At 51.1% G+C, this 23023-nt stretch overlaps 2 protein-coding genes and 2 long non-coding RNA genes across 5 annotated transcripts; 3 read left to right on the plus strand and 1 right to left on the minus strand.

Moving 5' to 3' along the window:
• On the plus strand, positions 1-1219 carry LOC118178826. Its single transcript, XR_004756292.1, has 3 exons — positions 1-22; positions 385-434; positions 919-1219. It is a non-coding gene; the product is annotated as an uncharacterized LOC118178826 (long non-coding RNA).
• Positions 1220-6886: 5667 nt separating this feature from the next.
• On the plus strand, positions 6887-11146 carry LOC118178803 (keratin, type I cytoskeletal 19-like). Its single transcript, XM_035347599.1, has 8 exons — positions 6887-7547; positions 7906-7988; positions 8271-8427; positions 8524-8685; positions 8993-9118; positions 9224-9450; positions 10427-10546; positions 11069-11146. The coding sequence occupies exons 1-7, from the start codon at positions 7014-7016 to the stop codon at positions 10515-10517; spliced, it is 1380 nt and encodes a 459-aa protein (XP_035203490.1). The 5' UTR covers positions 6887-7013; the 3' UTR covers positions 10518-10546; positions 11069-11146.
• A 3418-nt stretch (positions 11147-14564) lies between these two features.
• Positions 14565-16817, minus strand: LOC118178831. Its single transcript, XR_004756298.1, has 2 exons — positions 16525-16817; positions 14565-15215 (listed from the first exon to the last, which is right to left on the minus strand). It is a non-coding gene; the product is annotated as an uncharacterized LOC118178831 (long non-coding RNA).
• Positions 16818-17621: 804 nt separating this feature from the next.
• LOC118178799 (keratin, type I cytoskeletal 13-like) lies at positions 17622-23023 on the plus strand. 2 transcript variants are annotated; one of them, XM_035347593.1, is made up of 8 exons: positions 17622-18448; positions 19388-19470; positions 20027-20183; positions 20426-20587; positions 20961-21086; positions 21207-21433; positions 21747-21892; positions 22674-23023. In XM_035347593.1, the coding sequence occupies exons 1-8, from the start codon at positions 17864-17866 to the stop codon at positions 22697-22699; spliced, it is 1512 nt and encodes a 503-aa protein (XP_035203484.1). In that variant the 5' UTR covers positions 17622-17863; the 3' UTR covers positions 22700-23023. The 2 variants fall into 2 exon arrangements, with proteins under 2 accessions (XP_035203484.1, XP_035203485.1); XM_035347594.1 differs by lacking the exon at positions 17622-18448 and adding an exon at positions 19259-19277.

Genomic DNA, 23023 nt, shown 5'->3' on the forward strand with positions numbered 1-23023 from the left:
TCCTGGAGGGCGAGGACGCCCAGTGCGTGCAGGGCTTTGCTCGGGGTAGTGGGGTCAGAGGGTATGGGCAGTAGGCAGAAAATTTGCTGGCCAGGGTCTCATCCTGGTTGCAGCTTTCAGGGCTCGTGCTGCCACGTGCCAGCCACAGAAGCCCGATGGCTCTGTCCCTGGCTTCTCTCTGTAGCGGGATGCTGCAGCAGGCACCGGTCCCAGCTGGAAGAGGGCAATGGTCCTTCTCACTCCAGAAGACACCGAGCACAGCAGATGTTACCGCAGTCCCCATGAGACTTCTCACTTTTGCTCCTCTGCCTCAGTACAGAGCCCGCAAAACAGTAACAAAAACATTTGTCCCTGACTTCTCTTTCTTTTCTCCTTCTCTTGCAGCATCTCTTCCCAGTACTCCTCTGCGATGTCCTCGCACTCCGGCAGGGAAGGTAAGAGCGCACCTTGCCCCACACGCCATGCACACAGCTTTGGGGCTTGCTCTTAGAGCAGCTGCCAGCCAGGGTGAGGATCAGTCCTCAGGCGTGCCTCGCCGGCTGAGGCAGTGTCAGCAGCCAGGACAGCGTGCGAGCATCTTGCAACGAGTAACCGCAGGAAAAAGCTGTAAGGAAGGGAAATGCCTCGCATTCCTTCATCGCAGGAATGAGCCCTGTGACAGAGCAGCCAGCGCTGCAGCTGGAGGCAGACCTGAAGGACCAAACCACACCAGGAATTTAGGGAGTGGGCCCTTTGCCTTCCCGAGCCTGCTCATCAGCTGGGCTCTTCCCTCCTCCAGCCTTACAGAGCTGTTCGAGCGGCGTTAGCCGGCACCCCGTGGAGTTTCCCACATCATTCCTGTGCAGCACCCGAGCCCGCGTTAGGACACCGCTCTCCTTCCTGCCCACCGAATAACCGTCTCCTTCTTCCCTCGCGCAGGGATGACGTCCTCCCGCCAGGTCCGCACGATCGTGGAGGAGGTGCAGGACGGGAAGGTGGTCTCCTCCCGGGAGCAAGTCGCCCTCACCACCCGCTAACGGCGCTGGGGACCCTCGGCCCCAGGCTCAGGCTCGTGGCCGCTGAACCAAGCCCTGGCTGAGGCTCTGTTCGGTGGGGCTGTGCCGCAGGCAGCTTCACCCGGCTGCTTCTGTGCCCTGATTTACCCTAATTTTTGCCCAGGTGCTAACGTGCACTCTGTACGCATTTAATAAAGCTTTTTTTTTTTTTTTCATTCATGCAACTGCAGACTTGTCTGTCACTGATAGGCGATCTCGCAAAGCCCCGGGGTTGTGTGTTCACGCCAGGGGAAGTCCTGAGAAACCACATGAAGGAGCTGGCATGGGGAGGGGAGCGGAGGAGCACGGGTTCCACTTGGCGCAAAAATAATTTGGGGCAGCTTTTAACACTGAGCACGGGCCCAGGGGTCTGACTGAGACGTAAACTGATCATTTTGATGTGAAACCGAGGCAACGATGCTTTCGGACAAAGTGCCAAATGGGAGCTGATCGAAGCCAACAAAACAAAGCTCTGTTCTGGAAGTCTTGGTATTGTAAAGAATCCCTTTCACCTACAGGCGGAACTTGAACGAGCACAACATCAGACGGGTTGGCAAACCTTACACAAACATCCCTTCTGTCTCATTTGCCTGTCTTAAAATCACACTATTAGGCACAATGCATGAAAACTTCACAGAGGCATTTTAACATTGCCGAGGGCTGCGTTTAACAGGCTCTGAAGTAACCACGGCTTAATCTGCAGAGCGATGAGTAGCAATAACTTTTTATCACTGTGACATCTGGTAGATCACTGCTAAAATCCTTCCTGAAACATGAGCTAGTTATCGTTATGTCAACAACGTCTGCGGGCCAGCTGCCATGCAGGACGAGGTGTTGCAACCCGTGCACGGGCAGCCTGGTACCGGGCTGAGCCTTTGCTTTGCCCACTCACTTCCCACGGAGTGCAGCAGGAACCAAAGGGTGCTGCGCTTGTCGCACGTCCCCCGCGTGTATGGCTAGATGGGAGAGGACACCATTTCAGAGCCAAGAGCCCGATGGACTCACTTAGATCCAAAGATATACAATATAAGGATATTAGGAAGAAATTCTGTGCTCGGAGGGTGGTGAGGCCGTGGCCCAGGCTGCCCCCAGGAGCTGGGGGTGCCCCGTCCCTGGCAGTGCCCAAGGCCAGGCTGGATGGGGCTGGGGGCAGCCTGGGCTGCTGGAGGGGTCCCTGCCCATGGCAGGGGTTGGAATGAGGTTGGCTTTGAGGTCCCTTCCAACCCAAACCGTGCTGTGACAGGGCTTCTGCAGCTCAGTTCAGGCAGGTTTATCTCCTGGGCTGTTATTGATGATTCATTCTCTTCGGCCTCCGGAAAGGCATCGAGGCACTTATTGAACAAGAACAAAGGCACGCACCCGGCCTAAACAGACTCTTGAAAAGAGCTGACGATGCCATGAGAGGCATGACGAGACAAGCAGAGGCACGGGAAGGTGATCGAAGAAGTGGGGAACCTGCCAGGTCTTTCCAGAAAAGGGAGTGTGTTCAGAGGTGATGCTATCGTTCTGTTATTGTTCAGCAATTACAGAAAAAAAGTAGGAAATGAAACACAAACCGGAGTGCAGGGTTCACTGCCTGTATCATGCTTTGCTCAACTACAGACCTTCCCTGCGGAAAGAGGAAGTCTCCCAACCCAAGCGAGCTACACCCGCCTCAGAAATAAAAGCTAGATCAAGCAAAAATGTACTTTAGCATCAAGCTGTCTTATACTTCATGGCGATGGACAAGGTGCAGAGTGGAAATTCTGATTAAACTGAAAATCATAAAATAGAATCATTAAGGTTGGAAAAGACCTTAAAGATCATCTGGTCCAACCATCACCCTACTACCAAAATGCGTCAGTTTTTGCCATCAGGAGAGATTTATTTTATTTCCGTTGTATATGTAGGCAGCTATTGGACTCTCAGGCCGGAATGCCCCAAGTGTACCGAACACAGAAGGGCTTTCTGGAAAAAACAACCATTACGGCTTAAATGTAGGAGGCTAAAAGAAGGCACCAGTCCAAGAGCACTGCCTCTGCTGGCGGCCCAGCAAGGCATGGCCACTTCTGCAGCCAGAAGGACGCAAGGGAGAGATTGCAGGAGCGGCCTGAGCTGAATGCCTGGGAGATGAGCTGGGAGAGCCGATGGGAAGCCCAGCTCTGTAATCCATTCAGTTCCATTGGGAGGATCGTATCGGGTGTTTTCCTGGTTCACCAACATATATTTGCTTTAACAAAAAGGCTTAAAGCCTGCATAAGGCTCTCCATAACCCTATTGCCACAAACAAGATGGAAGTCCATGCTTAGCACACGTGATTGCTGTGTTACATTACAGAGATCAAACAGAAGGAAAATACCACCTAACTACTAGGGAATTTATTTTCTATTATTACACCTTGCTCTCCACTTACAGCTTGCATCTGGGAAATGTAGACAAATTATCACATCCAAGAGATGGAGAAACATTGGTTTTGGGGAGCATTTTTCGAGTTTTCTGCAAGACGCAAGAAGAAGAAAAGCCTTGGTGGGACTCAGCAAAGACTTACAGAAGTCCTCTGCGAAGAATGGTGAAACTTTAATGGACAAAAACAAAAAAGGAAAACCAAGAATGTCTTTGAGAGATAGTTCATCAGCTGAGATACGGAGACAAGTGTGTAGGATGTGCTGGTGTCAAGCTTAATGTGTAATAACAGGAGTACATGCAATGAGTAAGACTTAACACGTTTCCCACCTTTAAAGCTCCGTGTTCACATCAGATGTTCTACAACGCCCTTAAGAAAGAGGATTACTATTATTGTTATTTCCGTCCTACAGAACATGAAATTGAGACTAAGAGAAGCTGAACGATTTGCCTAGAGTGATTTACAAAGCTGGGCTCAGAACCCTGGCGCTTCTGGCGTCATCAGCGAGTCGGAAAACAGTTTCGGTGCAGCAGTAACACCCTGAAAACTTGGGAATGACAGTTTAGTCAACAGCTAGATAAGAAAATACTCATAAAAACTAGCCACGAGAATTTTCCATGGGTGAAATCCTGAAGCTTGGCTGAGAATGAGCAGCTGTGGGGCCGCTCACTGCTCTCACCACTGTGCTGATGCCTCCTGATAACGATTGTGGAGCTAGAAACTAGCGCTGAGCAGGCTGAAGGGACTTCTCTGAGTCCTGGCCGTGCGCTTCGGGTGCCAGACACTGCCCGGTGCTCAGCCTCTCTCCCTTGGCACTCCCTGGAGGTTGTTTTGAGCCCAGACGTGAGCGTGGGCTCGCGGTCAGGCCGGGCGAGGGGCAGCAGCTCGGGGCTGCGGTGCCGCGCGTGAGTCACGACGTCTGCGGGGCAGATCTGGGCGCGAGCACAGCTAATGACTCAGGGATGCTTGGAATAATGTGAAATGCTGGATCTCCCTCTTGGGGGCACATTATACTTTCTTTACTTCATACTTCGTACTGCTTAAGAAGCAGTCTTAAAATATTCCGAGACTACCAAAGGACTTCTCTCCGGGGAAATCCAGTCCTTTCTCATTTTCATCCCTCTTTTGAACCTGATCATTTTGTACAGGAGACCAGCCCTTGGGAATAATGCCACAGTGCCTATCCTCCACCACCGTCCTGCTCTTCTTTTTAAAGCCAGAAGTAAATGTGAAGCTGAGGCATAATTCCTTCCTTTCCATTTTTTTTTCACAAAATCACATGGGAACAGCACCTTTGCCTAGGGGAGGCTTTTCCCTAGCTCATTTGTTATTTGAAATCATCTTTCCTTGCCAGGCCTGCACTGCTCTTTCTGAAATGCCTGCCGGGGAATCCACATGGGCCATCCCTTCTCTGCTCCGTGCCCCCGGGCAAAGCTCTGCCTGCCGAGGGGCTCCGAGGTCGGCTGAGGACGGCTCGTCGGAGGCATCGCCCGCGGCGGGCTCTGAGGCCGCGCTGAGCACGTTTCCAGCTGGAGACTCCAGTCTGGAAGCCAACAAAAGCGGGCTCTGCAAAGCACCTTCCATTACGCATGTAGATAGCATCGTTAGCAGAGCTCTTCATAGCAAATGAAAATCTCCTTTAATAAAAGGAAGACTGCAGCTGCTGGCGGGTCTTGAGGTATGGGCTGGTGTAAAAGCAAGAGCTGGTTTTAATAAAAAAATCAGATTCTGGAAAGGAAGAAAGCCATCATGAAGAACATACAAATCCAGTAAAGTCCAGTCAAATCCAGAGTGACTGGACTCTCCTTTACAAAAGTTGTACAGAATATATTTCACCATTGGCCACAGAGACCTGAACGAGGACTGAAGTTCAAAATGTAAGCAAGAAACACGGACATCGCTGCTGAGTTCTCAATAACTAAAAAAATAAAAAATAATAAAAAAATAACATTCTATGTTTTTTTCTCATAGAAAAATAATTACTTTTCAATTAAATTGAATTAAATTTAAGCTCAGCATTGCAATTCACTAAAAAAAAAAACAGATGTTGACAGTTCAGCCCCAATGCATGGCTCCAGCGGCGAGGGCAGCTGCAGGCAGAAGCCCTGGCACAGCCTCCGCTCCGGACCTCGCCACCGATGAGGCACGCCATGGCACCACGGCACAGGCTTCACTCGCTAATTAGGGACGTAACAAAGGATGGACATCCACGGAATCCACACCACATTTAAGGTGTTCTGGATTTGCAGTGTCAAGATAAAATCAAGACTAATGAACTTACCCAAATGGCATAAGCAGTATTTCTGAAACAGGCTGCACCTGACGCATCCTTTATGTGAAGTGTCCAGGTGACCTGGACGCCAAAGCCAATGCTGACCAACAAATGGGGAAAAGGCAGCCAATATTACCATGGCTGTATTCACACTATTAATAAAATGAAAGATTCGGATGACAAAACATTTTAATTATTTCCCTTCTTCCTCAATTCAGCTTTCCAAGACTAAAAATTAGCTTTAATATCCTTTTTCTTTTATTCTCTTCTCTCTCTTCTAAATTTAACACGCTTCTCCTAGATGATATTCAGAGAATTTCCATGGTGCTGGTTGGAACTGGGTCAGACCTACACATGATCAGGCTGCTTCTAAAATTCTCCATGCTACTGTTTTAGAAATCTTCTGAAACGTCTTATGTGGCTGTCCTCTCTTGGTAGTGAATATTCATAACTGACTGCAACATTTGCTACTCAGGAAATATCATTTTTTTCTTGCATTTTGGATAAATACTTGCATATTTTGTCTACCTTCGAGAGCAGCAGAGCAAATATCCTGGCGAGTCCCCTCTGGAAGGGGGTATTTGGGTGCATGCAAGAGACAGAGAACCACCAAGCAATCACCGGTACACTCGAGCACGGTATTTTCACGTGCTCTCCAGTCTCAAGGTCCAATGTTGGAGATGCCGGCAGGATCTCACCCAGCTGACCGCCCCCAGTGCACCAGGGGTCCCCAGCGCCGTGCACTCAGGGACGGGCAGCGCAGCCCGGAGCCTTCTCCTGGCCCCGATCGCAGGCACCCCAAGGCAGTTGCACCATGGGCACCCTCGTTTTGGGTCTCAAAGGGGTCGGACAGGCTCTGTCGGGCAGGAGGTGGGCACCTTTCCCACAGCTCTCACTTCCCGGGCAGACTTGCCCACGCCAGGGATGGATAATTGCTGTGTTTCAATCCCAGGGCACTCTCGGGTATCGTCGTTTTTTTTTTTTTGTGTCACTGCCGTTTGGTTGTCATCACAAGTCAAACCTGATGATTCAGGAAGTACCATTTTTGATGTCGTTTTGAAACACGCTTCTGTTAACCAAAGCATCTTTCTGTTGTGGGATTGCTGGAGACAAACGCCGATGGGGAAATATTCCAGGCTGGAAAAAAAAAAAAGAGAACTAGCCAGGTCACAAGGAGGAAGAATAAACAGCCCTTCTCCGGCACTAACATCCACGGGGAAGGGTATAAATAGGCAGCTGTGGGGACAGAGGGATGGCAGCCTGATCCCGCGGCGATCTGTGCAGCTTGCCTTGGGCTCTGGGCTGGATCCTCGCTGCTCTCAGGATGAGCTGCGCCGTCAGGCAGGTCGTCACTGCCTGCTCCCAGGGCAGGAGCAGCGCCGGCAGCTCGGCGGCTGGGGCTGGTAGAAAGGTCTCCTCCGCCTCCTCGGGCAGACACGCTGCCTGTGACTTCGCGGGTGCAGCCGGCAACTTCTCGGGCGGCAGCTCGAGCGAGGGATTACTCGGGAAGGCGCTGAGCGCCGGCAGCGCGGCCGGTGGGAGCTTCGGAGCCGCGCCGAGGGCTTGTTCCACCATCGGATTCGGCGGCGGGGGCATGTGCGCTCGCGGCGTCGCTGGGGGCTTCGCCAGGGCCGGCGGTGGCTGCGGAGAGGGGATCCTGTTCGCTAACAATGAAAAGGCCACCATGCAGAACCTCAACGACCGCCTGGCCTCCTACCTGGACAAGGTGCGGCTCCTGGAGGGAGAAAACGCGGATCTCGAGTGCAAGATCAGGGAGTGGTACGCCAAAGTCGGGCCCAGCTGTGAGCCACGCGACTACAGCTGTTTTCATAAGGAAATTGAAGATCTTCAAAACCAGGTAAATCGATGCTTCTCAAGAAAATATTTTCTGGGGCTTCCCTTTCGCATGCAGATGTCCAATGTCAAGTGGCAGAGGCAGTATCTGTCTCTGGGGGTGCACGTGGAGCGACAGCTTATATGCAATGTGACAGCTTGAGCGAGGAGCACACTGCTTTTACGGGGGTTTCTGCAGCTGCTAACCAAGCTGGCATGCAGATTTTCCTGGTGAAATGCCATTTAACTGATTAATCACACCAATATATGAATAGATTATAAAAGGCATGGGTTGCAGTACCATCGTAGATGTTTCCTCCTGGGCCTTCTGGAGCCTGCAGAGCCTGCCAGCCCAAATCTCTCTCCTCTGGCTTCCTTTGCAGATCCTGTGTGCAGCTATGGAGACCAACAAAATCCTTCTGAACATTGACAACAACAGGATGACCGCCGACGACTTCAGAGTGAAGTGAGTACAGCCCCGTGCTGGACTGAGCTGTTCACACTGCCTGGGGACGGGCAGGTGAGCGACAGTGACATGGAGACCCTAACGTGGTGCTGGGGGCACACCATTGCTTGTCGTGCTGCCGTATTAAACGCAGGTCTCTGTGAAAGGCACGGATGTCATTGACAGCACTCATAGCATGCCTGAAGCGAGAGAAGAGCTTGCTCCTTATTTTTTTCCCCACGAACCCGACTCGGGGACTTGCCGTGCTGACGCGCTGGCTTTCCTCTGTTGCCTGTGGTTAAGGTACGAGACCGAATGCGGCCTCCGGCAAAACGTGGACGCAGACATCTGCAACTTACGGCCCGTCCTGGACCAGCTGGCCAGCTGCAAGACCGACCTGCAGCTGCAGTGCGAGGCTTTGACCGAGGAGATGTGCTGTCTCAAGACGAACCACGAGGAGGTCAGAGCCCTCCCCGCTCTTCCAGAAACACGCAGAAAGAAGCCGTGTTCCCGCTGAGCGTGGATGTTGCTGACACGGTGCACGTCTCCCCCGCAGGAAATGAACTGCCTGAGGAAACAGGCGACGGGCGACGTGAGCGTGGAGGTCAACGCCTGCCCCGGCCCGGACCTGAGGAAGATCCTGGAGGACCTGAGGTGTCAGTACGAAACGCTGATGGAGCGCAACCGCAAAGAGACCGAGCAGTGGTATGCCTGCAAGGTACTGTACATGTGCCCAGATCTACCCTACTCTGCCTACTGGGGGGAAAAATGAGAGATTAAGTCACCTCCACTTAGCGGGGACGTCTGGGTAGCAGCAGTCCTGCCAGGGATGTGCTCTGCTATTAATTATGCTGCCAATTACACTGCACGGTGGTACAGGGTCACAGTGGAGGAAGGGGGAGGCTTCAGATTGGGAAATACTCGGGTTGCTGCAGCGCGAGCAGAAGCAGCGTGGTCGAAGCCCTCCGGCTCGCCGAGATGCTGCGGCGAGGTGAGGGAAGGAGCGCTCTGTGCTAACCTTGCAGGTGGAGGAGGTGAACCTGGAGGTCGTCACAAGCAGCCAGGAGATAGAGTCAAGCAACAAACAGGTCACTGAGCTGCGACGCCAGCTGCAGGCCTTGGAGATCAATGTGCAAGCCCAGCTCACCATGGTAAGCGATGCCACCACGATTTACATCTCAGACTCCCCAGCTCCTTTGAAAGGTGGGCTAAGCTTGCAGCGTACCCGCGTTCCTTTTTGTCGTTTCCATTCTCAGAAAGAAAATCTGGAGTCCTCTTTGGCAGAAACTGAATGCCGCTACAACAAATACCTTGCTGAGCTCCAGAGCCAGATCTCCTGCGTGGAGCAGCGGCTGGCCGAAATACGGGCAGAGATGGAGTGCCAGAACCAGGAGTACAAGACCCTGCTGGACGTCAAGTGCCGCCTGGAGCAGGAGATCCAGACCTACCACTGCCTGCTGGAGGGCGGCCAGCACGACATCATGTACGCAGGCTGCAGACAAACCGGGGCGCAGTAAAATCTCTAGGCTTTGACTACGGGATATAGGAAAACTTGAGCGGTAAAAACAAGGCTGCGGTGAGCAACCAGCAGTGACCTGTTACCAGGCAGGGCTGGGAAGCAAATCACGAGGCACCTGAGGATTGGGCTCTGCTCAGTGTCCTGGGTGCGGGCCGAAGATCACTCTCTCCTCCTGGGGCAGGGCAGGTAGCTGGAGAGCCCACCGAGCCCACCGCCGCCACCCGGCACGGCGTGGCACCCCGCCGCCTTCCAGGGAGGCTTTCAGCATGAGCTGGGCAAGGGCTTTTATGAAAACTGCCATTTAAACGAGCTTTATTGGCTTTGCCACTGCTTGACAGGATTAGGGACTGGCAGTTAAACTAACTGAAACAATAAATTATCTAAACATTCTCAGTTTTGCACAACAATTTTAATTACAGTTTGGGGAAATTTAATTTGTATGCAAAGCAGTTGGCTCTTCCCTGCTTCCCATTGACGGAGATTTTTAAAGAGAGAGGCATGCTGTTAATATCATAAAGAGCAGCAGACACACATAACCGGCCCGAGCACCCACCTGCTCCATTGGTTTGGAAAAAGCTATTTTAATGGTCGTGCCCCGAAGCGGGCTCTCCTGGGCCCTCCAGTCCTAAATTAGTTACATGAAAAATCGGCTCTTGTTCCAAAATGCCAGTTGCAGGGGATGAAATGAACTGTTAGAGCTCGTCGCAGAGCCTCAGGCAGTGCCAAGTGTCAGGACGGACAGGCGGGATGGAAGGTGTGTGAACTGTTGCTCCTAATGACCCTCGTGGCTCGAAGGGGAAACGGGACCTCGACTGTGCCTCAGCCCCCTCCGAGGCCACCAGAGGCTGAAGGGACACGGGGACAACTGCCCGGCACGGGGCAGGTCTCCAGGATGTGACTGACGGGGGCTTTCCTTACCTGAGCTGTCTCTCTTCCACAGAGGACCAGCGGGAAGAGGAGTCCCTGGAGTCCCACAGGCTGCAAGAAGTGGGGGGCTTAAAGCCAGCCTGTGCCAGCCGTGCCTGTCCTAAGGCCGTGAGCTCTGGGGAGAGCAGGCAAGGTGAGGTGTCCTCCAGGAGCCTGGAAGGGTGGCCACGAGCTGCTGCTTTAGCCCAGCCATTGTCTCAGGGAAGAGGAGGGTGAGAGATGTCCAGGTTTTCTGGGCGGTGAGGAGCTGCAGAGGGTTTCTTTTTCCTGGAGAAAGGCAGCGCAGGTCAGAGAGCAGGATCGCGGGTGTGACCGCTGGTGGCAGAGCTCGGGGATTAATTAGGTAGAGCAGAAAGCAGCAGGAGGGGATGCACCCATGGGACATTTATAAATTATGCAAAGAAAACAGTTTTGTCACTGGGGAGTTCCCAGGGGTAAATAGGTTTCAATAAGAGCTTCAGCACAACATGAAAATGAACTGGCAGGGGGAGGCAAGCCAGTCACCAGCCTTTCAGCAAGGACATAAGATCAAGCAAGCTAGGGAGAAGATGGAAAAGAAATGTCAGTACAAGAGGAAGGGGGAACGTAAAAGAAGGACAAAGGGATAGGTGGAGGAAACTCAGAAAAAGCAGAGCTTCCTCCTCTCTCTTGGCAGGTCACCGCAGACAAGAGAGCTTCCCTGCCGGTCCCACCGCACGCCCCTTTGGGGTCTCTCGAAGAACAAATCCTTTGGGTAAAGCAAGGCAAAAAGCACCTGGCAGTTCTCAGTCCTGCACATGGCACCAGTCGGAAGGGACCCAGCAGAACCGCTGCCGTCCTGCCGCCCCTCTGCCTGCTGCTTCCTCCTGCGATGCTGCTTGGAGCCCGCCACGGACCCCCACCCGTGGGCTAATCTGTCTCGTGGTCGGTCATCTAACAACTACCAAAGCTTGTCTCTAATAAAACTCTGCTACTACTGACACAGCCTCGAACCCGCAAAACGATTTCCTCAAGTAATTGATAATACAAGTATTTAAAAAACCCTGTTACTCAGATGCGTGTATTTATCATACACCCTTGGCTAGAAATCCACTCAGATCAGGGCTTCTCTGAAGCGTTTGATCTACGTCCACGAGGCAGTTATTACAAGGGAAAAGGAAAAAACCCTCAGTGTTCCCGTCTGCCACGCCGCTCCCGCTGGATTCAGCGGCTGCGGGACGGTGGTGGAGGAAAGGCAGCAGCTGGTGCTGCGCAAAGGGCCGTCGGCCTCCGGAGGAGGAAGCGTAAGCTAAGACATGAAGTCGAAGGTGATAAGGAAAGAAACGCTGAGGGAGGCTGGAGAGAGCACAGGGAAGCAGTTTCAGGGCAGCCCGACTGATGATCTCCTATTGAAAGAGACTTCTGAGTGAAAACCAAGTTTTCATTAAGTAGGCGTGTGCTAATGTAATATAATGTCCTGTAATTCGCAACAGCTCTGAGGTATTAATGCGAATGTGCAGCAACAGGATAAAATCAAGAACAACAAGCTTTCCCCAGTAATCCCGAGTAGTAATTTTGAAAGCAAGGTTCTGCTGGACTTGACACGCCCTTCTGGTAGAGGGAAACAATTCCAAGAGAAAATGCTAAATAAAGAACCCCTAAACGGATTAAACAAGAAAGGGGCAAACAGGAAGAACCAGCTGGCAGCATGTGGGAAGATAAAAGGGCGAGACAAATTAAAATGTGGGAGAGAAGTTTTTTTAAAAGTAAGATACTGTAAACAGCAGGGAAAAAAAATAAAATAAATGGTGGTGTTTCATTACCACAGAGAAAGGAATTAGACATTCGGGAACACAGCTGCATTTTGCTGCTTGTGCAAGCAAAGGCTCAGGATCCAGCCCTCCCCTCCGCTCTTCCTACAAATGCATCAGAGAGGCTGCGGATGTTGCTTACCCTCTCTGCTCCTCGTTAGGCGGCTCTGTTAGCCCTTTTCTCTACCAAAACACCAGTTGGGGTTTGATGACTAACCTCATACACAAATCCAGCATGAAGGCTTCCAACAAGAAGACTTCAGGGGAGATGATGAGCTTTAATTATTCTCCTGGCAAAAATTTCAGCAAAGATGGGACTTTTCGTAGCCAGCTTTCTTTCTCGCTCTGCAGAAAGCCTGGTCTGCTGCTGTGACATCTCCCGTGCTCTGCCCTTTCGGCTCCGAGCTGTGCCTTGATGGAGATGGCTCTTCACGGAGGGCCAGCGGCGAAGCAATCGAGGGACGGCCCCAGATGTCCCTTTGGGGACAGCCTCTCCCATCACCGGCCGAGTGAGAGGCAGCTCTTACCCCCGTGGGGTAATTGCTGTAACGAGCTTGTGGACAAGGCTCCGCGCTCAGTGCCGCGGCTTGTTCTGTACCTGCAGCCCCAGCAGCACCCATCGCACTCCTTCGGCGTTATTTAACCTGTCTGCAGCACCTCCGAGGTCGCTGCCTTAAATGCTGTGCAGAAACATAAAGGTGCCTCCCCTGCCCAAAGACTTCATAACCTGCACGATTTCTAACCTGGAACAGTGCGGGGAGAGGCAGCAAGGGGAGACGAACAAAACACAGAAGCTGCAGCGCAGGGACGACAGGACACAAGAGACCCGGGGCGCTGCTGGAGCCTCCTGCAGACCAACTCCTGCCGCGGGCGGTCACTCGCGCTAGGACAGCCTGCAAGAGCTCGCCCTTTTCCTTACTGTGCACATCTTGTAAAGCCAGCACGGAGGAGTAGGTCAAGGACAGAGACTTAGGCTGAAGGTGTAAGACGGGCAGAGGATTCTAAGGATAAACAGAGCAGGGGTGGGTGCCGCAGGGAGACGAGGGAGAGCTGCCTCAGCGCTCGGGCGGGTGAGCAGGAGCTATCGGCATCGCGGGGTCGATGAGACGCGCTGTGATCGCCCTGGCAGACACAGCACCTTTTTTTACGGAGAGCACAGACACACGCGAATTACAACATCATCGGAAAAAATCCCCGAGGAGCGCACATACCAGAGGTTTAAGACATGAGTGAAGAAGCAGAAGTAAAACAATTAGATTCGCAAGCTGCTAATGCTGGAAATCAGCCATGAGCTAAGGACTGCACTGCACACGCAATTATACCTGCTTACAGGCACAATATATTTTTAATACTAAGCCGTGTTTTGGTGTAAGGTACAAACTATAATTTCTCTGTAAAAGTCTGTTTTATGAAAGATGCAGACGGGCACCGTCTCACTCACGCCCTTGTAACTATCCGTGGAACCTGTACTTTTGTTTCTTGGGTTGTGTAACATTTATAAAGAAGTATTTGCATAAGTAAATTACCACTATAATCAAGCAGGAGACTTCTCAGCCCAATACACTGAATAATTTCATTCAAACTGCCTGTATAACCACATACTGAAGGTGCACTGAAAACAGACATATTAGTACAAGTATTAAATAAAGATAAGAAGGAAACTCTTAAGGGGGGCTCTGGCTGGCCTGTGCCCTTGGCCACCTGCCTGTCGTGCTGCTGCACAGTACCTGAGCTCAGGAAGCACCTGAAATACTCCAGTCCTGCCCGCCAGGTTCTGGTTTGAGCCACATGGCCCTGCCAGCAGGGACCACAGGCTAAAACCTTGTTTTTCCTCCTACCCCGCGCTGCACACAGCTTTCCATGCAGCAGCGAGGTTGTTCCAGTTTCATTCAGCCATCCGTATTCCCATCTATCCTAACACATTTTCTCTTCTCTTCATTTGCCACGGTAATCAGCAGTGCTTCCAGAGGTGCAGAGGCTGGGAAGCCTGGCGGCACCGCCATCGTCTGTTGGTGCTGCAAAGGAATTAAAACCCTCCACAAAGTGAATTAGGAACGGCTGTGAGCTTCGGGAGGAAGAATCCATCTCTCTCCACCTCCATATTCTGCTGAACTTCATCACTAGCAAATGTTCAGAGGTAGTTTGAAGATGTGAACAGTCAGCAAGAAAGGAACTTTCAGTTTCTTTCACAGAGTTATCACCTTCATCACCGAGGTGCATTTAAGACCTAAGATCACACTGTTACCAAGCTCCCCGTGGCAATTGTTTCGGCTGCCTTACAGGAGTTTTGCTAAACCTGGTGGTATAAAACCAGTGAGTCACCAGCCAGAAAAAAGTCATGGTCTGCATTTGAAGGATGGGAGCATGAGGTCTGGAGCCGGCTCAGTATCACATCAAAGAAGTATTTAATAAGTGATGCCTAATGGCTATTATGCAAATCATTGATGGTAATTACAAGTGACAAGATAAAATCATATTCCAGTGTGGTTGCACAAACATCACTGAAGCAATGCTTATGAAAGCAAAGTTGTCAAAGTAGACACACCCTCCACGTAGTTGACACAAGGCAACACTATCAGCTTTGATAAGCAAAGCGAGCAGAACGTGGAGGAGACAGGCTGACGATCGGCAAAAAGGCTGTGTGCTGGGACAGCCGCGGGTCCCGTAGGACCGATCCCCACTGCCCACAGCATCCCTTGAAAATGTGACGCCGTCCTGCTGCCCCTCGAGTGCCCATCCCTGTGTCGGTATTTACCCGCATCATCTGTTTTCACATCTCTCTCTTCTTTGCCGTAATGACCACAGAAGTTACCAGTGTTTTCATGGACACTGTGCTGAGAGCACTGCTAATTGTGCTGGCGAACAGAGTCTCATTGCTTCCTTCCGTCCGTATGAAACCATTTGCTTCCTTCCGTCATGTCTAGGCTGTAAATCCTTGGGGGACATTTTTATGTCTCGGGCTTGCCCAGTCCTTTTCCACGCAGTACTCTGCCCCGAGGCTATGCTCCTGGTCTACCCGAGCACAAGTAACAGCTGCAGGAGGAAAAGGAATTAGTTTAGTGGAGAAAAGAGCCGGTTCTGGGGGATGTTTCAGGACAAGACAGTGGCTCACAGCTGGAGAGCTCAGAGTGCCATGTAGCCAGCAAACAACAGCACGATTCCACCTGATCCGTGGCGAGGTCTCAGCTTGGAGCCTTGCCGTGGTCGTAAGGAAGAGCATGGCCCTGCATGGCATGGAGTGAGGCTCACCCACGGCCTTGCAAGCTGCCTGCCTGCCAGCGAACGCCACGGCAGCCATCCAGCAAATGGAGCAAAAGATCAAACTGCTTCTAAAATACAGCTTGGTTGGCCAGGGACCGGCTCCTGGATGCATTTGCTGCATCCACCCCATGTCCATCTCCCATTGAAACTGGCAGGAGCCCAGTAAAGCTCCAAAGGATGTGTCTGTATCCCCAGCACGAGTCCTTTGGAAGAGCAGTAGGATTGGTTCTAATCTTCACCGGTAAATGTGATCCTGTAGCCTGTAGACCTTTGAGGCAGGACACGTGTAAAAGGCTGAGCAATGACACGAACCAGTTTGCTTCGTGGCCAAGACCTGTACGTGATGAAGTGAGGCAGTGCCCTGTGCCCACCTGCAGGGTGATGGCCAGCACCCCCAGTGCGTCCCCCTAAACCCAAGACTCTGAAAGGGAGAGAAAGGCAACCTCAGTGCAGAGCACTGCTCTCTGCAGACTGCTATTAGGCAACTTCTGAAAACCTACACAGCAGAAGTTAAGCTCCAAGCAATCCAGACATTATATTAATTTTTGTAGGCTCTCACAGCCACACCCTGTCTTCAATTATATTCCTCAAAATGACTGATGAAAGCCAGATTTACTCCCTATCCTCCTTTTTTGCTCGTATTTTCACTATGGTAAGTCTAGGCTGTGTGGGGAGCAGGGGGATGTGTTTCTAGGGGAAGATGGACTTGTATTTCAGGCACTGCAGTCTTAGAAATGTGAGCTCCTGGAGACTCCAGCTCTGTCCTTGAGCAAGTTATTTCACGGTACCGTATGAATAATGAATATTCTAGGATGCTGCCAGCCTTGGGTAGGCGTCTCTTTATCATTTTTGATCTAAATAAAGAAGTAAATTAGCTCACTGGAGAGTAGAGAGTCCTAACGTGCTCGTGAAAAAGTGGTCGCATCCCCGCGTGCTTGGGGACCCTCTCCAAGCACGGTGGCAGCAGGCACCGACCCGCAGGCACAGCATGTCCTGCCACCAGCACAGGAGCAGCGGCTGAGCACCCGAGCAGGGCTTTTTCTCTGCCCTTCTCCCCACTGGTGACAGGTGTCACACTCACCTCCAAAGGGGACCGATCTCAACCGCTCCTGTAACCGGGTGGATGGACATCCTCGAGTCAAAGGCTGCTTGTGAGTAAGAGCGGCCGGGGAATTCCACGCTGTAGGGAAGAGAAGCCTGTGTCCCCTGGAGAGCAGAATATCCTCTCATTACGGCAGTCTGCCGCAGAAAGACACTTGCACTGGCTGAGCCAGTTCTCCGAACGCTCCTCCGGCTATCGCTTGCCTGGTTTGGGAGATTGCTCTGCCGAAAGCCATGGCCAGGCTGTGCCATTACCCGGTACTGCTCCAACAAACTCAGCTAATACATGTGGAACACTTTTCTCCTTTTTATTTTGTGCTCGATAAAATCTTGGCTATTAGTTATGGCAATGACCTACTGGATCTCATCACAGTCCGGCCAGGGAACCGGCTAAATCGCCCATGGATATTCCCTTTCCTTCATCTCTTCCTTTATCTGTGATCACCACCAATTGAGGCAGCATGGAGAACAATTACTTTAACTGAAAAATAACTTCAGAGAGGTACTTCATTCATGTCAGCTTACCCTGAGTCTGTGTGACATCCGGACACTGTGACGAACAGGAATGTCCAACACTCAGCTGGCTTGCTCTTCGCAGTTCACGACAGCAAGTTGGCTTTTTGTGCTTGCACAACCAGAGAAGTGCGAGCTACGAATGGGGAACTAAGCCCACAGGGACATTACCTGAGTGACTTTAGAACTCTCACAGCAAAGCACGTATTAGACCTACTGCCTTCCATTGTGCCAGGTGGCAGACATCTGCATCATGATATCCGCCTTTTCACTACTCCAGTCACTATTATTCACGCTTTTCAGAAGTGTGAATTTATATTAACTTCCCATTTTTATTCCACACACTGTACCATAGCATGTGATACAAAAATGTTTATTGGACTAAGAATAAAATAAATAAAATTAATAAAAGATAAAAGGGACTTTGATGTTATAAATACCAATGTTTCTTCTTTGTACATAATCTAGGGCAACTTTTTTTTTCTTGACTTCTTGTAAAGTTTGCATCATACAAAAAGCTGATGACTCATAAAACATTATTTTACTTTTTGGAATAAGCTGCTGACATGTAAAGTATCTTCCTTGTGAACTGGGATTTCTAGAGGGAAACTGCCCATGGGCTATTTATTCCTGGCATAAACAGCAAGACTAGCCAGCCCCGTGGGAAGAAGAAACACCCTATAGGTGGCACCCCCTTTGGAAGGTATAAATAGAGATCTGCGGCAACAACCAACCTGCAGTCTGATTCAATATCAAGCTGTGCATCTTGCTTTGGGCTTTGGGTTGGATCTGCAGCTGTCCTCAAAATGAGTTGTAGTATTAAGCAGACAACTGGCTCGCTCAGGGGCAGGACCAGCGGTGGCAGCTGTGTTATTGGTGGCGGTGGTGGTGGTGGAGGAGCACGGATCTCCTCAGTCTCTTCTGGAAGATACACGACTTGTGGGATAGGTGGTAGCCGAGGGTTTTCTGGTAGAAGCTACTGTGGTGGTGTGAGTTACGGAGGAGGACTGAGCACTGGCAGCTTGGTTGGTGGAAACTATGGAGGTGGCTTAGGAGCTGCCGTCCTCGGAGGATGTCCGGGCATTGGATTCAGCGGTGGCAGTGCCCGCTTCGGCGGTGGCATTGGAGGTGGCCTTGGTATCGGTCTTGGTGGAGGGGTAGTTGGAGGTGGCTTTGCTGGTGATGGCATTCTTCTTTCTGGTGACGAAAAGGTCACCATGCAGAACCTTAACGACCGCCTGGCTTCTTACCTGGACAAGGTGAGGTGCCTGGAACAAGAAAATGCTGACCTGGAGTGCAGAATCAGGGAGTGGTACGCCAAGCAGGGCCCTTTTTGTGAGCCACGAGACTACAGCTGCTATTACAAAGAGATAGAAGATCTTCAAAATCAGGTAACATCGTTTCTCAGCCGCTTTCTCCCTCGTAAGCTTCTCTCACCTGTTGATTCACAACTTACTGCAGTTATCGAGAGCAACGTTTCCTTCTTGTAAAATGCTTTTTGTAAACAGACATTAAGACAACTGCCTGTAGAAAGCCCTCGAGCTGAAATGTAAAAATCTTGAGTGCTTGGACTGTTTCCATGGCTTTTATTCATCAGATATATTTGAAAGGGAAAGTGTTAGGTTCACAGAATACAACTTGCTTGGCTCAGGAGTCTTTCTGAACTAGACCTGTGCCAAGATGTTTAAATAGATGCATGCCAAGAAAACAACTAAACGATAAATAAATAATGAGTGACACGAATTTATATTATGCTGTCACCAGTCTTGCAGATTTCCAGTTTACAATTACTTCTTTTTTTTTTTTTAAGTTTACTCTTTCACACAGACCTGGATGTATTGGACGTGCAATTAATAACGAGAACAAGGAGAGCATTGCCTGAATGCATTTTCAGCATGCAATTTAAAATTAAAAACATTCTCCTGCAAAGTGTGTTTGGCAAAAATTCTAGGATGTCAATGCACAAAGAGGAATAAAGTAAAAAGAATCCAGGAAACAGACAGAATGAGACAGGCTTATAATTAAGTCTTGGAACAAAGCTTTTGTATCTCTTATCCATGAAAGTGGGATTTAGACTTAAAAGGCTGGGTGGATCGTGGCAGGCTCTGGACAGCACTAATTATAATTCCCTAGCTGTCTGCATCTAAACTGTGTGTTTTCACATTTTAATGCCTCCACGGTACTTCACTCATCCCTGTGACTGCCACGCTCAGCTGCCTGGTAGCCAGCACCAGAGAAGGGAGAGCTCGGGGTCTGTTCTGGGCACACCTGAGCCTGAGGATGCAGGGAAGAGATTTCAGGACTGAGTACCAAACCCTGCTCTTTTCCAGATTGTCTGCGCAACCATAGACAACAACAAGATCATTCTGAACATCGATAACAGCAGGATGACAGCCGATGACTTCCGAGTGAAGTGAGTACCCCCCAGCACGCGGCACCCCTGCCTCTGGCACCGTGCCCCCACCTAAAGCCTTGCGGCGAGGAGCTCTCGGTCAGGTCCCTTGTGACCTGTGCTCAGGACAGGCTGGAGGCTACATGGAAAGCTCTCACCCAGTGCCTCTAGAGCTGCTTTAACCGGTGACACTTCCAGGTTGTGGCAACAGCAGGGTTTTGTGCGGAGCTCAGAGGTTTTTAGAAGGCAGCCAGCTGCAGGGATTCGCAGACAGGGGTGGGCGTGGGTTCACCCGAGCTGCCACTGTGGCACACGGAGCCTTGCAGGAGGGAAGTTTTTGTTTTTTCTTGTTGAAGCACGGAAACGCGGTGAGTGACACCTCCGCCCCGGTGAGAAAAGCTCCAGAGAAAGTGGATTGAGGGCAGGCTTTGACAGAGCAAGCCCAGATTGCTGTCCCTAGTGTCCTGGGAGGCTTGCTAGGAAACCACTGCAAGGAAGATGGACGGTCCCAACAAAAAAAAAAGAGCGGATGGTGGGGTCAGGCTCTGACTACTCTGTCTTGCTTCCTTTCTCTCAGGTACGAGACGGAGCTGGCCCTTCGCCAGAGCGTGGAGGCTGACATTAACGGCCTGCGCCAAGTCCTGGATCAGCTCACTCTCTGCAGGTCTGACCTGGAGGCACAGCTGGAGTCGCTGCGGGAGGAGCTCTGCTGCCTGAAGAAGAACCACGAGGAGGTAGGCTCCTGCTCCTCTCCTGCAAAAAGTGTTAATTGTTAATTGCATCCACTGCTGGCGGCGGATGGGTTTCTCCTCCTCTGCTGCGAGTGATGGATGCAGACGGCGCATGCCACCCAGGAGCTGAAATGCCCACCAGAGAGGGGCTCTGCTGAGTGCTCTGCTCTTCCCTACAGGGGAACTAGGTTATTGCAGTTTTTTTTCCTTGTTTATTAAAAAAAATATGATCTGATTTTCTGCAGGAAATGAACTGTCTGAGGAAACAATCGACTGGAGATGTGAGCGTGGAGGTCAATGCCTGCCCTGGCCCAGACCTCAGAAAGATCCTGGAGGAGATGAGGTGCCAATATGAAACACTGATCGAACGCAATCGCAAAGAAGTTGAGGACTGGTATGAGTGTAAGGTGAGCAAATTAATTCAGCTTTGACTTTTCCAGGCAATGCTTCCACACTTATTTAACTTAGGCTAAAACCATCAGTATTTGGCACTGATTTCAGCTGACCAAGTGCCAACGGGGACGCTGCCACTCTGCCACGTGTCAGTAAGACTCGAGGCAGGAGCTCTTCACAAAGCAGATGAAGAGTGGGAAGGACTGGACAGTGGCACTGTTGGAAGAGGAATTACATGCAGGGTTTCCTTCATTAGGATGAGGGACTTCACCCAAAGCCTTCCCATTCCATGTGTTTTGCTAGCTCCTCTGCTCTTTCCTTAATCCCCAGTCTGACCTACACTGGAACATCCCCTTCATGTCTTTATTCTGCCTTGGTGCTTTGCAGATTGAGGAGGTGAATCGGGAGGTTATTACAAGCGGTCAGGAGGTCGAGACGTGCAACAACCAGGTCACCGAACTGAGACGCCAATTGCAAGCCCTGGAAATCGATCTGCAGGCTCAGCTCAGCCAGGTGGGTGGCGCGCTGCTGCACGGCTCAGCTGTCGCACGGTTCTGCTTTGGTGGAAGGCTCTGCGGTTAAGCACGGCGCTTCCCACGCTGTATTTCTAACGTGCCGCCCGCCTTTCTTCAGAGGGACAACCTGGAAGCATCCCTGGCTGAGACAGAGTGCCGCTACAACAACCACCTTGCTGAGCTCCAGAGCCAGATCACGTGCGTGGAGCAGCAGCTGGCCGACCTGCGCGCGGAAATGGAGTGCCAGAACCAAGAGTACAAGATCCTGCTGGACGTCAAGTGCCGCCTGGAGCAGGAGATCCATACATACCGCTGCCTGCTGGAGGGCGGCCAGCAGGACCTCATGTGAGTACCCTCGAGACGCACCAAGAGACACAATACCTGTGTCCCGGGTATTTTAAAATAGCTTCAAAGTGAGCTACGGGTGGAGGCTTTCTTCCAGCTCCTTTCCCTTCCCCACTGATTTGGGCTGATTGGAAGACAGTGGGGATAATCGGCTTCCCTACCCTGTGCCAGGCATTTCCAAGGGAAGAGAGCTCCCTGCAGCTTTCTGTCCATTTTATGACCAAGAGGAAAACAGAGCGAGAGCAGAAGGGTCAATGAACAACCCGTGCTTCTGATTCATCCTTCACTAAATGTCGCTTTCTTGTCCCCACAGTCAGCAAGGAGGAATCAGTCAATCTTCAGGGCTAGGAGGAGGAGTTGCAAGAACAGGTGGAATAGGAGGAGGAGGCATCATCAGAACAAGCCACACTTACACTTCGTCCTCCCAGATGCCATCTTGTGCAGCTGCGGAGATACAAGGTAAGCACAGCGACACGGCGAGACTTCCACCGTCCTCCCTTTCCTAGCGCAACACGGACAGGCAGCAACAAAGGCCTTTCCAGCGCAGTTTACAAGGGGTATTTGATGCAGCTTACAGGGGGTATTTATTGTTTCATTGCGAAGCTACTGGGAAAGGCAGAGGAGTGGCTACAGAGAGTGCTTTCGGGAAGCAGGCAGTAGCTGTCGATCTGCTAGGAAGCACGAGAACTGCCAAAAGGGAGGAGGAAGAAGAGGGAGAGACAGAAGGAGAGGGCCAGCGAAGGCAAGCCACGGACAGGCAGAGAACACAGAGAAAGAACCGGCACAAAATCTAGGGCGAAGGGAGAGCAGGAGAAAGGAGTGCCCTGAAAACCGAAAAAGAAGCAGGAACGATGAGGATTTTGGCAGAAAATTACTGGTACTGTTTCAGGTGGAAACTTCCAGCCAAACTGAAAGCAAAATACATGAACGTGGTTCAGCAGAATGAGTGTGGGCAGGGGCACCGAGCTGGTGGGGACCCTGGTGCCGCTCCCCATCCAGGTGGCTGCGGGTGCAGGGTCTGCAGCTCCCACCTTTGGCATCCCTGCATTAAAAAGGGCAGCCTCAGAGCCCATCTGCCCCACGGGCAGGCGGCAAGCAGGCCTTTCCTTTCGGTATTTATCTGAAATTCCAGCTGAGTTGGCTTGTGAGATGATCGTGCTGCGTATGTGTGCGGCATGACAGCGCGGGAAAGAATCTATTCTTGCTTTAAACAAAGTAATGTTTTCTTTGATCTCCCCAGTGCCTTGCAGAAGGATTTGTGATTAAGCAGAGAAGTGAGAGTACACAAGAGGTCCCTGCAGCAGAGCCGTGGATAAAGAGAGAGAATATTTACTGTATGCCTCTGCAAAGAGCAAGGAACGTGCTCTTCTGTATTACTCAGCGATGCTAAGCAATGTGTCGGAGGGATGAGCAGAGCGTTGGGCCACATTCTGCTTTATTTTGCTATTTGCTTTTTCCAGTCTGTATTGCTGCGTGTGCCCAGCCACCGTGACTACTGCTGGGGTTAACCAGTACTAGGATCACTAATGTACCTGCCAGTGAAAAACCTTCTCTAATAAAACTTTGCTTCTGCCTGATGCAATCAAGAAA

This window comes from Oxyura jamaicensis, chromosome 27 (assembly GCF_011077185.1).
Source record: "Oxyura jamaicensis isolate SHBP4307 breed ruddy duck chromosome 27, BPBGC_Ojam_1.0, whole genome shotgun sequence".
NCBI lineage: Eukaryota > Metazoa > Chordata > Aves > Anseriformes > Anatidae > Oxyura > Oxyura jamaicensis.